The sequence below is a fragment of the Hydra vulgaris genome, chromosome 02 (assembly GCF_038396675.1).
Source record: "Hydra vulgaris chromosome 02, alternate assembly HydraT2T_AEP".
Taxonomy (NCBI): Eukaryota; Metazoa; Cnidaria; class Hydrozoa; order Anthoathecata; family Hydridae; genus Hydra; species Hydra vulgaris.
In genome coordinates this window covers 59,352,368-59,366,373 of record NC_088921.1, presented here as the reverse complement: position 1 = coordinate 59,366,373, position 14,006 = coordinate 59,352,368, and the positions used below count along the sequence as shown (strand labels likewise).

General features: G+C 28.3%; 1 protein-coding gene across 2 annotated transcripts in view; it reads right to left on the bottom strand.

The window, feature by feature from the left end:
- LOC100211332 (very long chain fatty acid elongase 4) overlaps nucleotides 1-8,397 on the bottom strand; it is a 30,822-nt gene extending 22,425 nt beyond the window's left edge. The window contains exons 1-3 of one of the 2 annotated variants that reach the window (XM_065791549.1): nucleotides 8,332-8,397; nucleotides 7,484-7,543; nucleotides 3,881-4,071 (exon numbers count right to left, since the gene is read on the bottom strand). In XM_065791549.1, the coding sequence (XP_065647621.1) occupies nucleotides 3,881-4,071; nucleotides 7,484-7,541 (249 nt within the window). In that variant the 5' untranslated portion in view covers nucleotides 7,542-7,543; nucleotides 8,332-8,397. Of the gene's footprint in view, nucleotides 1-3,880; nucleotides 4,072-7,483; nucleotides 7,544-8,320 lie in introns of both variants that reach the window. The other variant, XM_065791550.1, reaches the window with a different exon arrangement.
- Between the last annotated feature and the right edge of the window lie 5,609 nt (nucleotides 8,398-14,006).

Below are 14,006 nucleotides of genomic sequence, written 5' to 3'. Positions count from 1 at the left end.
TTTAAGTCGGAGTAAGGAACGACCAATTTGCTTCTCAATTAGAATTGCATTATATGTTCCACTGTTTGCAGATGTTGTATTGTAAACAAGTGCAACAACAGATGCTTTTAATTGCCATTTATCAACTAGGTTCATCACTGAACAACATTGTATTTGATTAATTCTGTCAGCAATTTTAGGAGTACCTAACAAATTAGGAGTTGGCCCTGCATATACAGCAAGTCACTCTTCCTTTTTTCCAGTAGCTTGCTTAAAAGTTTTTTCCGTCCCAATGAATTTCCAAATATTCAGGTGAAATCCAAGTTTCTTCGATTAATCTAGCTTTTTCAATTCTGTTAACTGATCTTGCTCTATGAACTGATGATTTAGAAAGTGTAACCTCATTTAAAGCTGCTCCACCTAATGCTAAAGTCTTTCCCAAAATATGTTGCATTCTTGTATTTGTTTATATATATATATATATATATATATATATATATATATATATATATATATATAATATATATATATATATATATATATATATATATATATATTAAAAATCAACTAACTGAGCGTTTTTCAACCTTCTTTTCTATTACATAAAATTGTATATAAATACAAAGGTATAATTCCCATGACAATTATAAAACTACAATAGTCATTAAAAATAATAATCATAAATGAATGCGTGACTTTCATCACGTTTATCTACGTGACTTTTACCACGTATACGTAATAATTTTAATTCACCAACTTTAGTAGAACAAAATAAGTAGCTGTTGTCTTTCACACTTTCACTTTCACCGGATCCATCAGCAACTGTACATGTTTCTTTTAATAGTTCTCTTTTTGAAATTTTCATCGTTATTGCAATGATGTTTTTTTTTTCTCTTTCACTGAAAACCTTTTATCTCTTTCATCTTCTTCCGTAATATCTGAAGAAAATTTGTCGCCCTTGTTGACTTCATTATTATCAGTAATGGTTAAACATTTGAGTTGCTGTTTCTTAATATGAAGCCATTTTTTTATTTTCTTTCCTGATACTGTAGTCTGATGTAGCGTTGCTGCTTTTTTTCAGCAAGTATTTTGTCAACTCCAGCCATTCCACTCCAGCCCACTTGAGAAAACTTTTGTTGGCTTTTTAGAAATTCCTAGTCAATAAGCCACTTGTCATTACCAGAGTGTTTCAGCAATATGCAAGTGTCTGTATGTGATATATCAAACAAACTGTCCAGTTTAATTGTAAAAGATGTAGCTTTTTGCTTTACTTTTTTTCCTTGTCTTCTACTTTCACAAATTTTTTCAGTGTCTCATATTCTTTAACCAAACAGACAATCTGATCAGCACAGTCCTTCTTGTTATGCTACGTTGGAATACGAGCAGGTAACCAAAAGTTTTCAACAATTTTGCTAACTAGATGATTTGCAATGAGTCTTGTTTCTTTTCTAGAATTGTTTTCTCCCTCAAAAAGATATTTTTGCAATATAGCTAATCAATGGTAGCTTTCCTCCTTTAAAGTTTTCTTAGGATAAACCAACAATTCAATGATTTAAACAAAAAGAACGTCTGCTTTTTTTATTGTCAATATTTTTGTTTATAGCAACAGCTGGAATATGTATCGAATGTAGTGAACATTTTTTTCCTGATCAAAGTACTGACTCTTCTGTATCAATAGATACATTATTTCCAAAACTTTTACTAGGTCTACCAATCTTCTTTAGTATGAGAGCCATTGTCGTGGTTTAATACAAGACTGAAGCTTGTAATATAAGCACTGTTATTGACTATACGTTTAAATGCATACTTTGCAACATTAAAATGATACAGAATAAGGTTCATTTAAAATGTTGTAAATTTAACTTATTAACGTTGCAGCATGTTTTTAAGAACTATTGTTGTCTCAAGAGAATTAAGACTCAATGACTTCCTTTAATGTAATTTCACAATATTAAATTCATAATGGAACGAAAGTATCGATATTATAATGTTTGAAATGTATTGGAATAAGTGTAACTAAACTGAATTATGTTACGCAATATTTATGGTGTTTTAAAAAAATTCTCTTGTGGGATAAGTACAATAAGTCATAAATTAATAAATTTTTGTAGAATTATTCCTTAGTGATTGTCAAGTAAATTGTGTGAACCCCATTAAGAAAAAGCAACAGTTTGTAAGTAAAAACTTTGCGCAATACTTATGCAATCCATTACGTGAACTTCCAATGTTTTGTGGGGGATGTAAAACTCGTTCTAAATTCGAAATTTTTGGTATTTAGTGTTTTAGATAAAATGTCATCACTGGTAAAAACCCCGGTTAAAATTTCAAAAAAAAGTTTAAAATGGACCACCCTAAAGTGCTACTCAGTTTAATATTTATTTCAGTTATGTTAAAAAAAAAAATTAAAAAAAAAATTGTTTCAAATTTATTAAATTATTAAAAGTTCGTACAGTGTCATACTTGTAGCAAAACTTGTCACACACAAAATTAAAGTTTATCATTTATTTTTATGAAGTTAGTGAAATTTTGAAAAATAAAAATATTTTTTATAAACATCAACATGCTGTCTGTAACATAAAAAAAAAATCAATAATCAGAGCCAATCAGCAGAAATATTTAATCAAAGTTTAAAATTCAAATTTATAGTTTTGTACAGGTCACACACGTAACGCAACTAATCAGTTCTTTTACTAGTATATGCAATAAACATATTATTAAGAGAAAAATTATTTTACATCAGACACATCTCCTACTATAATGTTTGCAATATATATCTTGCATATCTGTAGTAAACAATTTTTATGGCCCCTTTTATTTGAAAATATTTGTACCAGAGTCACACACATAACGCGAGAATCGCCCGTATGCATCAGTTTATATATGTTCAATAAGGTAAGTTAGCGTATTTTTGGTCACTATTTAAAGTCTGTCTTTTTTAAATTTATTTAAACAAAAAGTATTAAGAAATATCATAATGTAATCAGAACATGTAAAAAATATTTTTGTTTGATGATATCTTTGTGGGAATAAAAAGATTTTTCATCAATTTGAAAAAACATCAATTTGAAATCATCAATTTGAAAAAACTATTATTTACTTAATTAAAACTTAACCTAAATTTTAAATAATAAACTAGTTTTGAAGATTTTAAAAAGTATATGTTTTTATTTTTATTATTTTGTAAAATAAGAAGTAAGCAGCAAAAAGTACTTTAATGTAAATAATGCACAACAAATTTCAATTATTTAATGGTTCATTGTGAAAAAAATGTGTGTCAATTGTGGTTTTGCAATCAGATATGTACTCCAAAATAATATCAACAATGAACTGAGTTTATCTGCACTAAAGAGTGTGGACTTAGTGGTTCCAATATTGAGTAATAGATTTATCATTCTTTTCATTAGTTTTAATATATAAATTGGCTTTCTCCTCCTTTATGATTGCTTTCTTATTGATTATAATAGTGAATGGCTTTATTATAAAAAAAATATATAAATCTGATCATATATACCCTCTTTTAAAATTAATTTGAACAAATAAATATTACATAAAAACTTCTCCTTTTTCACATATTTTCTTAAAAAACAAAATTCTTTATCTATTGAAAAAAAAAAATCCCTTATAAAAGTGTTTCCCATCAAAAATAAATTTTACTTTTTGAACATTGACAAAAATCAGGCTAACTTACCTTATACGGCTAAATAGTTTACAAGTTTAAAAACTTGTCAATTAAAGTATTATGAAATTAAATATCAAAAGTACAACAGATAAACAGCAGATCAATTGTTTGATATCAATTAGTTTTTATTACTAATCAACTTGTGCAGAGGTTTTTGTAATAAAGTTTAAGTGTTAATTTAAAAAAAAATGCTTTTCAAAGGTTAAATATTTGTAAAAATACCTCAATGAAAATGTGCAGATTTAGGGCAGTCAAAATAGCATTGTAAATTACTAAAGTCCATTTTGGTTGAAAAGCGTCACGATTTTTCATAAACATCGGTCCAAGCTTGCATGCAAACAATAAATAGAGTACACATAGCGAGTATGTAGGAATTGGGCTCGGAATAAAACTCCAATCATGCACCCGAGGATCTAAATATAAAACAGATAATTACAAACTTTTGAAAACAAAATTAAGGAACCTTATTCTTTAATTATTATTCTTATTTTGTGCGATAATATATTATTGTATATAGTTAAAATCACCATAATTTTGTAAACCAGGACAGGGAAGTGGGTTGGGTGAAAAATAAAAAAGCAGAGTGGAGGAGGAGGAGGTGGGGGTGAGAAAAATAGTGTTTTTTTATCCTTCACAAATGCTTAATTCGTAAATTTGCAACTTTTTTATGGCATTTTAAACAAACAAACAAAAAACATGGCTCTTTATAAATATATGAAAACAGGATATAAAGAAAAGTGCTATGACAGTGGGACAAATTGTATAAAACCTAGACAATCCCAGTCAGAAATGGGATGGGATTGTCTGGTTTAATGGTAAGCCTATATATAGTGATATAATCAGGGATGCGGAGTCCCAAAAGGACTCCAGCTTTATATCTCTACTTTTTCCAAGTCTGTAATGTCCAGACGCTAAACATGTTTGTTGACTTATGATCTGCTATAAGAAAAAAATTCATGAGATTTAATGACTTGAAACTTATTGTTTTTAAGCCCAGAGTCCCGGAGTCCTTGCCGCCATTATACTTAAGGACTCCAGGTTCAAAAAATCATTGTTCCTCTAACCTAAAAATCTTAATTTTTTTCCTATTAGTAGTCTATAAACTTATTTATATTTTTAGAGCTCCTGGATCCCAAAAACTAGGATAAAGTAATCTTTTTGAGACTTTCAAATCCGGAGTGCTTTTTGGGACTCCGCATCTCTGGATTAATATATATATTGCACTCCTAATAGAATAGCTTGGTATATGTACTATACCAAGTTAAGAAACAAATAAATAATTAAGAAATAATTTTCAATTATTTATCAAGACTTAGTAACAAAAAAAAGGTATTGTTTAAATTTTCAAGAATTGAATTTTTAAATTGCTTGTTTATTTATTTGTGGAAGAACTTTTTGGTGGTGTTCTCCTGCTCGTAAAAAGAAACCTTTCTGCTTTTCATTTTTGACAACAGATTTTGCATAGTGTTGAATTAGTTTGACAGCTCGCTCTGCAGATGATTTCAACTCACAATTTCATAGCTCAATTCAATCCACAGATTTCAATGATTTAATATGCTCAAACATGTGTTGAAAATTTTAGTTAGTTTTCCAAAACTTTAGGAATTAGGCTACCCAAACACCATCTATGTTTGAATATACTTTTTTAGTTACCTGCTTCAGTGCCAGAAATAATCACTTTATCAGTAAAAAGGCAACTCCAACAAAAGCAGCACTGACTGCATTGGTGCACCTTATGAGCCCACTCATGGATTTTATGTGCCTCTAATTATAACAACAGGTGAGTAAAATAATGATATGAATCCTTCAATTATTTAAAATTAAAGTGAATTACTGGCATCTTGTCTGCAAGATTGAAACTAATGTTAAAAAGTTGATATTCTAGGCAAAAGCAGCATAGACAATTTTTCATTACCTGATAAGCAGAATGTGATATTGCTACTTCTTACCAGATTAAACTATGTTTGATTAAGCAGCTGGTCGAGGTTCTTGATAAAAAAAGGTCTTCAAATACTTGATTCAGAAATTATCTGCATTGGACAAAAAAAAAAAGATCTAGCATAAAAATTTCAAAAACAATCATCATTTTATAAAAATATTTTTATTTGCTTAAAAAAATTACATTCAAACTAAAAATAAAAACATGCATTTTTACAAAAATTTTTATTAACAATAATTTTTTTTCAATACTTTTTTATAAAATGATGATTATTTTTGACATTTTTATATAATTTCACTTCTTTTGAGACCTAACATGTTATACCTTTGAAGAACTTTTAATGTTTAAGGGACATGAGCTACCCTTAAAAATATTTTTTTTCAAAAATTTTCAATTCCAGTATTATTTTATTAAAAAGAACACATTTAGAGGGTGGGAACAGACATTTTTTAAAAAGTTATTTTTTAAAACACCCTAGTGTACAGTATAGTTAAAGATTAAAGTATTGTATTCAAAAACAGCCACAAAAGTGAAGCCATTCAGAAGCAATCAAACAGTTATTATTCGGCTTTTATAAAATCTTAATAAAAAAGTAGTAATTAGATATTATTCATAAACATTATTTGGAGTGGATCTTAACTATGAAAAAAATGACATAAATAAAGGCTACATCTATACTATTATAAATAATAGCATAAGATCTAATTAGTGAAATTGAAGTTGTCAACAAAAAAAAAACAAAAAAAAAACAAATGGACTTATGTGTGAGAGATCTCATGATCAAAAAACATTTACAAACTTATTTTTTGTGTGAGAGATCGCATGATCAAATCCTTTGTCCCTTGTAACTATAAACTCAACTTTTTTAAAAAATAATAAAAAAGGTAGAAAAAAAGTTGAAAAGAGCAATAAAACTAAAAGACCTGATTTTAAATCTTCTGTCCAGAGGGGTTACTTATATATATTGTATATTTTGTTTTTAGTTTAAATATACCAAATGACCTCTCCTTAACTAAAAAAAAACGCTTTTCAGAAATATAAAAACTTTTCTTGAATTTTTTTAAAAGCACAAATATTTAATAATGTAAAAATTGGAAGTTTGTTGAAAAATTGTCAATAACTATCAAAAGTTCTTGATTTCAGTTAATGACTTTGAGGGACAGGTATGAGAAACAATATTGATCCATTGTTTTTCTCAGTTCATCAGTAATTCTCTTCACCACATCAGAAAATGGAACAGCTTCATCTATATCATCTTTGCTTTCTATAAATTTGAAAAATTTACTTGCCAGCTGTTTTTTCAAAAATTTTATATAAAGCAGTTTTACTTTCGAGCACTTCAACAACTTGACCAGCGTAATTGACGACAGATTTCTCCCCGGTGTAGGCTATAACTATCCATTGTTTTGGTTCAAATAAAATATCAGTTGTCCTATCAGCTGATTTCATAGTCATTACTATCATTTTGAAATTCCATTTCAATTTCAGAATTACTACTTGATGATGTTGAAGACTTTATTTCTATATTTAATTATTTTTTTAGCAACAACTGATTTTGCACCAGTACCACTAATTGTGCTTGTTTTCCTTTTCTTTCTGAACTTTTTATTTCTTTGTTCACATTCAGATGTTATCTCTTCACCTTGAATTAACTTTTTTCCTCTCTTCTGTGTTTGTTTGTCAGGTTTATTGAATCCATGTGAAAATACAGAAGATAATAAAGTAGTTCTACAAAAATAATACTGAAAAATAACATTTAACAAAATTGTTAAAGTTGCCCCGGGTATCAAGGTAACCCCACTCAATGTATGTTGAGAAAAAAAATACATATTTGTATAAAAGAAATCAAAATTATAATGTTAAAACTATATCTTTAATTGGCTTACCACTAACACTTTCTGCCCATTTGTAAAAATTATTGTATTTTTCTATTAATAATGCCATTCTGTAAAATATTCAAATACAATTCTTTAAAAACTGTATCAATTACATTCAAATCAAATCAAATTTATATAAGAAAAATTCTTTTTTAGCTATTTTTATTAATAATACCAAAAAATTACAACTTTTTTTAAAAAGCAAACTGCTGCTAAATAAAAAATATTTATAGCTTATATTTTTGAACAGCTATTATACAATATGAAATAACTTAAAATTAAACATTATTTAAATAACACAAAAATTTTGTGAATATCAAAAAAAATTGTGAATTGATATAAAGTTTATCATGTAAGTAATATAAATTTTATTTAATTCATAAAAAGAGCATAACTTTGACATTGTTTGATTATTTGCTTATATCAGATATATTTTTTATTCCAAAAACATACTATTTTTACTTTTTAACTAAAACTAAAATGAAACCTTAAATAGAGAAAAAAATTATTTTAAAAAGCAAACAAAATAATGAGACTAGCATAGAAAAAAACTCCGAAGCTAAACATATCAACATGTTTAGCTTTGGAGCTTTTTCTCTTATTAAAAGCAAATGAAATGAAAAAGCAAAGCCAAATGCAAAGAAGGAAAAAAAAGACAAGGCCCAAAAAAAACGCGCACATGTTTCACGTATTTATTATTTAAAGTAGAAGTATGGAAAGTTGCTTAAAAACTACATTTTTTATTTCTAAAACGTTTTATAAGACAACGGAGTTGATATTATTACGTTATCTGCTATTATTTTGACATCATTATATCATATCATCCTAATTATTTAAAAAACATACAGCAACTGGACCTAATTTCTTGTTCTTTAAGCACAACCTAACAACCAAACGTTTGTTTATATACTCGGGTCATGCTTTTTGATCCGTTATTTTCCACATATTTTAGGTCAAACGTGCGCTCAAAGGAGGTGGTGGGGTCTGCAAAAAACGTACAAAAGGTGAGGGTGTAGAGGGCCAAAAGTATGTACGCACTAACCTAATAAAAGATTTTCAGTTTATACTTGTTCATCTAGTTTATCACTATTAATAAATACTTATTAATAACTTTAATAAAATTAATAATATAATAGATGTTTATGAATAAATACACGGTGCATAGGAACATACTCTAAGACCTTGCATCCCCAGAAATTTTTTATTTGATTATCATTAGAAAATATTTCCTCATTCAAAAAATGTAAAAGACAACTTTTTTTAGTGGGGACCTAGGGAGAAATCACATATTTCAAATTACATCAAAAAAGAAAGTTCGTTTAAAAGTTGAGACCATTAGCATATTAAAAAATGTAACGTCTAAATTTAAACCATATGCTTGGTTACGTTTACTAGTTACTTAGGAATAGCGGTTTTTAATGATACCACGCAATTTATGTTGTGTTCGACTTGTTTTGATTATCCTCCAGCCTGCAGATAGTTAAATTTTTGATAATGCTGCAGTTTTTTACATACTCTCCACATGTCACGTAACAAAACTGCATCATCAGCCCATTTTATCTCAAATATAAGCAGGGTGATTTTTTGATAAGTATATTAAACTAACAAACTTAAGAAGACCGAAATTTACAATTTTTTTTAGGTGAAAAGTATTTCACCTAAAAAAATGCATAAAATGAATATAACGTTTGTAAATTTTTAACTCTGAACACAAAGATGCAGTGTAGGCCTTTTATAACTGATCTATACTTGTTGAAAAGTTTATATGTTTGATCAACTCTGAATATAACAGTGTAGTGTACTATTTTGCAATCATTTGCAAAAAATAAATTAAATAAGACATGTTAAATGATTTGTGTAGTTGATCTTTAATTGCTTTTGCTGGTAAACAGGAATAAAACTTTCAAAATTAAAAAACTGCCCGGTGGGAAATAAGCTAGCGACTAACTAGCTTTATAGCGATTTCTGAGCGATTTTTTTTTCCCTCATATTAGTTTCATTTTGTCTTTTATGTCATAAAAATCCGGTTACGTCATAAAAATATGCATTGGATCTAATATATTTATGAAAATAATTAAACTTATAAGATTGCGACTTTATTGCAAATTTATGCGGCATTGTGCGGTAATGGTAGATCGCTCGCTTCTTAAGCGGTTCCAAGTTCAATTTCCACCACTACCAGAGTACTGCGCTCAACTTGTTTTTTCACGCAGCGGGCTTGTTTGTCAAGGTTTGTGTTTCGGATGTTGAGAGAGTTTAGAGAGGGTTATAACCACAATTGAGTAGCCTCCTCGTCTAATACGCGCATGCGTCATATTTTGTTTAAAGGTTTGTAAAAAGAAACGATCGCAGTTAAAAAAGGATTTCTATCTAAACTAAAGTTGCATAAACTTCAAACTTTAATTTTTTGTGGATGATGCTAAATTATCTCTAAAATATTGTCAAAACAATATTTTAGGGAATGGTTTTACCAAAGCTATCATTTAAATAATTTTAGGGGGAGAAAAGATGTGGAACTAAAGTGAAACTGTTCTTTTTCTTGGAAAGTTTAACCTGCGCTTACATTATGGTCTATATTTTAAAGTTGTAAATTTTTTAGTCACTACATTTGGGTTTTTTGAAAGTATAGTACTGTGTGAATCATTTAAAGCTAAAATTATTATTAGATTACCTTTTTTTTGTTATAATTTAATGCTTTCAAAAATTGATAAGTTTTCTTTTTATTTAAAGGTTTAAAAGTACTGACAGAAAAAATATTTACGCCATAATACTGCCATTTATTTTCTAAAAACCTTTTTGCAATGTCTGAAAACCTTTTTGCAATGTTTTATAAAATCATTTTAAGTACCTACAATTTTTCTCTTCTCAGGCAGAGCTTTTGTTGATATTTTTTACAGTTGGAAGGTTTTTAAGAAGATTTCATACATTATAGGGGAGAACTTGCACCCTTGATCCGTAAGCACCTTTGATCCTATAGCCTTATCTCCTTACTTACATAACTTATTAAAGAGGGCTGATAACCAGCGTGTTATAAATATTGCATCTTCAAAATTAATTGTGTTTTGGTTAGAGAGTAGACCACTATTAAATTTATTTCTAAAGAGTTTGATTTTGACGATAAAAAGTAATTTTTTTACTTTTACAAGGAACCCCACATCTTTAATATTATTTTGAGTTGAATAATTTTGCTTATGTCATTTTGTAACTAAATTATTCACCTCTTGTATGGTTGCTTTTGGTAAGCTATGGAAGCATCTAATATGACAAAAAAAATTTTTTTGTAAAAACTGAGCGGGTTAGCACCCTTGATCCTGATGCGTTTATGCACCTTTGATCCTATGATCAAAGGTGCATACACGCACACAAACAAAATGTTTAACCAATAAAGTAACATGTACAATATGTCATATTGTTTTTAAATAAATTTTTTTCTTCCAAAATGTAGCCTTAAAAGTAGATTTTATACTATTTTGTGTTTTTTTTGTCCTCCTAATACTCTTATATAATATAATTGTATTCATATATATATATGTATGTATATATATATATATATATATATATATATATATATATATATATATATATATATATATATATATATATATATATATATATATACATATATATATATACATATATATATATATACATATATATATATATATATATATATATATATATATATATATATATATATATATATATATATATATATATATATATATATGTATATATATATATATATATATGTGTGTGTGTGTGTGTGTGTGTGTGTGTGTGTGTGTGTGTGTGTGTGTGTGTGTGTGTGTGTGTTTGTTAATAAAGTAGATTCTAATAATTAAAAATCTTTATAAATGTTCTTCCAAAAATTAGGAATATAGCAAAACTATATAAATATTTTTCATTTTTTTACAGTTAAATATGGTGTATCATGAAAAAAGAAAAACCGATAGACCACCAAGAGGTAAAGTTAATGAAAATGAAATGCGAGCAGCTGTTAATGCAGTTCTTAATGGTTGTACAGTTTATCGTGTATCTAAAGAGAGGGGAATCAATTTAATGACACTTAAGAGATATGTAAGGAAATGTCAATTAAATCCAAGTACAGTCTGCAAACCTAACTTCATTACCATGCAAACCTTTACCAACGAAGAAGAAACATCTTTATCAGACTATCTTTTAAGGGCTTCAAAACTTCACTATGGATTGTCAACCAAAACAACACGAAAACTTGCCTATGAATTTGCAATGACTCTTTCTAAGCGCATTCCTAAATCCTGGAAAATTTTACAAATTGCTGGGAAACAGTGGCTTCGTGGTTTTATGTTACGTAGGAATGAGTTATCTTTACGAAATCCAGAAGCTACTAGTATGGCACGAGCAACTGCTTTTAATCGTTATACAGTCGGAGAATTTTTCACCAATCTAAAAGATGTTCGTCTGCGACACAAATTTCAGCCACAAAACATATATAATATTGATGAGACAGGTCTTACAACCGTTCAAAAACCAGTTAAAGTAATTGCTGAAAAAGGAGATAAACAAGTTGGAAGGATAACTTCAGCAGAAAGAGGGACATTGGTAACAGTTTGTTGTGCAGTTAATGCAATAGGAAACTCAATCCCCCCATTTTTTATTTTTCTAAGAGTTCATTTCAAAGGAAGTATGTTAAATGGTGGTCCACCTGGATGTGTTGGGGTTGCAAACCCATCTGGCTGGATGAATTGTGCAATGTTTTTTGAGTGGATAAAACATTTTATTCAAAATGTGAAATGTTCACTAGCTAATCCAGTGCTTTTACTTCTTGACAACCATGAGAGCCATGTTTCAATTGTGTGTTTAGATTTAGCTAAAAAAAATGGCATAACTATGCTGTCCTTTCCACCACATTGTAGTCACAAGCTGCAGCCATTAGATCGGTCAGTTTATGGGCCTTTGAAACGTTATTACAATACAGCCTGTGATGATTGGGTTGTATCTAATCCAAGACCGATGACCATATATGATATAGCTGCAGTTGTAAGGAAAGCTTATGCACAAGGTTTTACTTTGTCTAACATTTCTGCAGGATTTGCTGTGGCAGGAATTGAACCCTTTAATCCTAACATATTTTCTGATAATGAGTTTTTGGCTTCATATGTAACAGATCGTCCAGAACCTATAACTGCTAACCCATCTCCAGGTATTATTGTTCCAGTTTCTGCTATTGTTCATGCCCCAGCTTTTAATCAATCATTGATGTCAAGTCTGTCATCAAGGCCAGCTTGTAGTGTATTGCCAATTCAGCCTATATCTGACCCTGTAAGTCAACTATCCAGTGTTTCTATTAATATCTCTCATCAAGCAAGTCTAGAAAAAATTAGGCCATTTCCGAAAGCTGGATCAAGGAAGTTCATTAAAGGACGTAAGCGTCAGCGTACCCGAATACTCACAGACACCCCTGTTCGAAATGAACTAAATAGGCTTCAGGAAATGAAAAAAAAGTCTCAGTCAAAAAAGAAAAAATATGAAAAGCAAAATAAGATCTTCATGACAAGGAAAAGAAAACTTGATCTTGAAAGTAATGAAAAAAAAAACGTTGAGTCTCAGTAAAAAATAACATTTTTTCCATTGATTTTTTCTTTTAAGAAAGATAAATTTGTAGTAAAGTTAATAATAACTTTATTGGTATTTATTATAGACATACTTTTGAAGACTTAAAAATAATTCTTACACATTTATGGTATAAGTTTGATCTCAGAACATGTATACACACATAAGATCAAGGGTGCATATAGGTAGGATCATGGGAGCATACTGGTATGCACCCATGATCCCAATTGAGGGTTCTTAGTTTTTATAATTTTAAATCTACTTAAAATATTCTGGTAAAAAAAAGATTATTGAATTATGATAGGGTATAAAATTTGCTATTATGTACTGTTACTTTAGAGATCGAAATGAAAACATATATTCAGTAAATTGGCCTGATAGATTTTTAGGATCATGGGTGCATACTCTCCCCTACTTTTGAGTTTTCTTTTTATGCTTCTTCATGTGCCAGTAGGTACTTTTCATGCTTCGTATTCCTTTCATGTGCCAGTAGGTACTCTTCAAGCTGTTGAATTCAGCATGAATACTCTCTGCACCCTGTTCTCTATAAGTACTAAGTCCTGCTCCCCATTTCCTAATGAAAGATGATGCATGATATTCAAGCATATGAAGCTTAGATGTAGTTGAATCATTTGGCCAATTATCACGGAAGTACTTCATAAAATCTTCAATATGATTTTCTGTGAACAATTATATATAAATATTATATATATATATATATATATATATATATATATATATATATATATATATATATATATATATATATATATATATATATATATATATATATGTATATATATGTATATATATATATATATATATATATATATATATATAATAAAAATAATAATATTATATATATATATATATATATAATAAAAATAATAATAATAAAAATTATAATAATAAAAATAACAATAATAATATGATGTATATA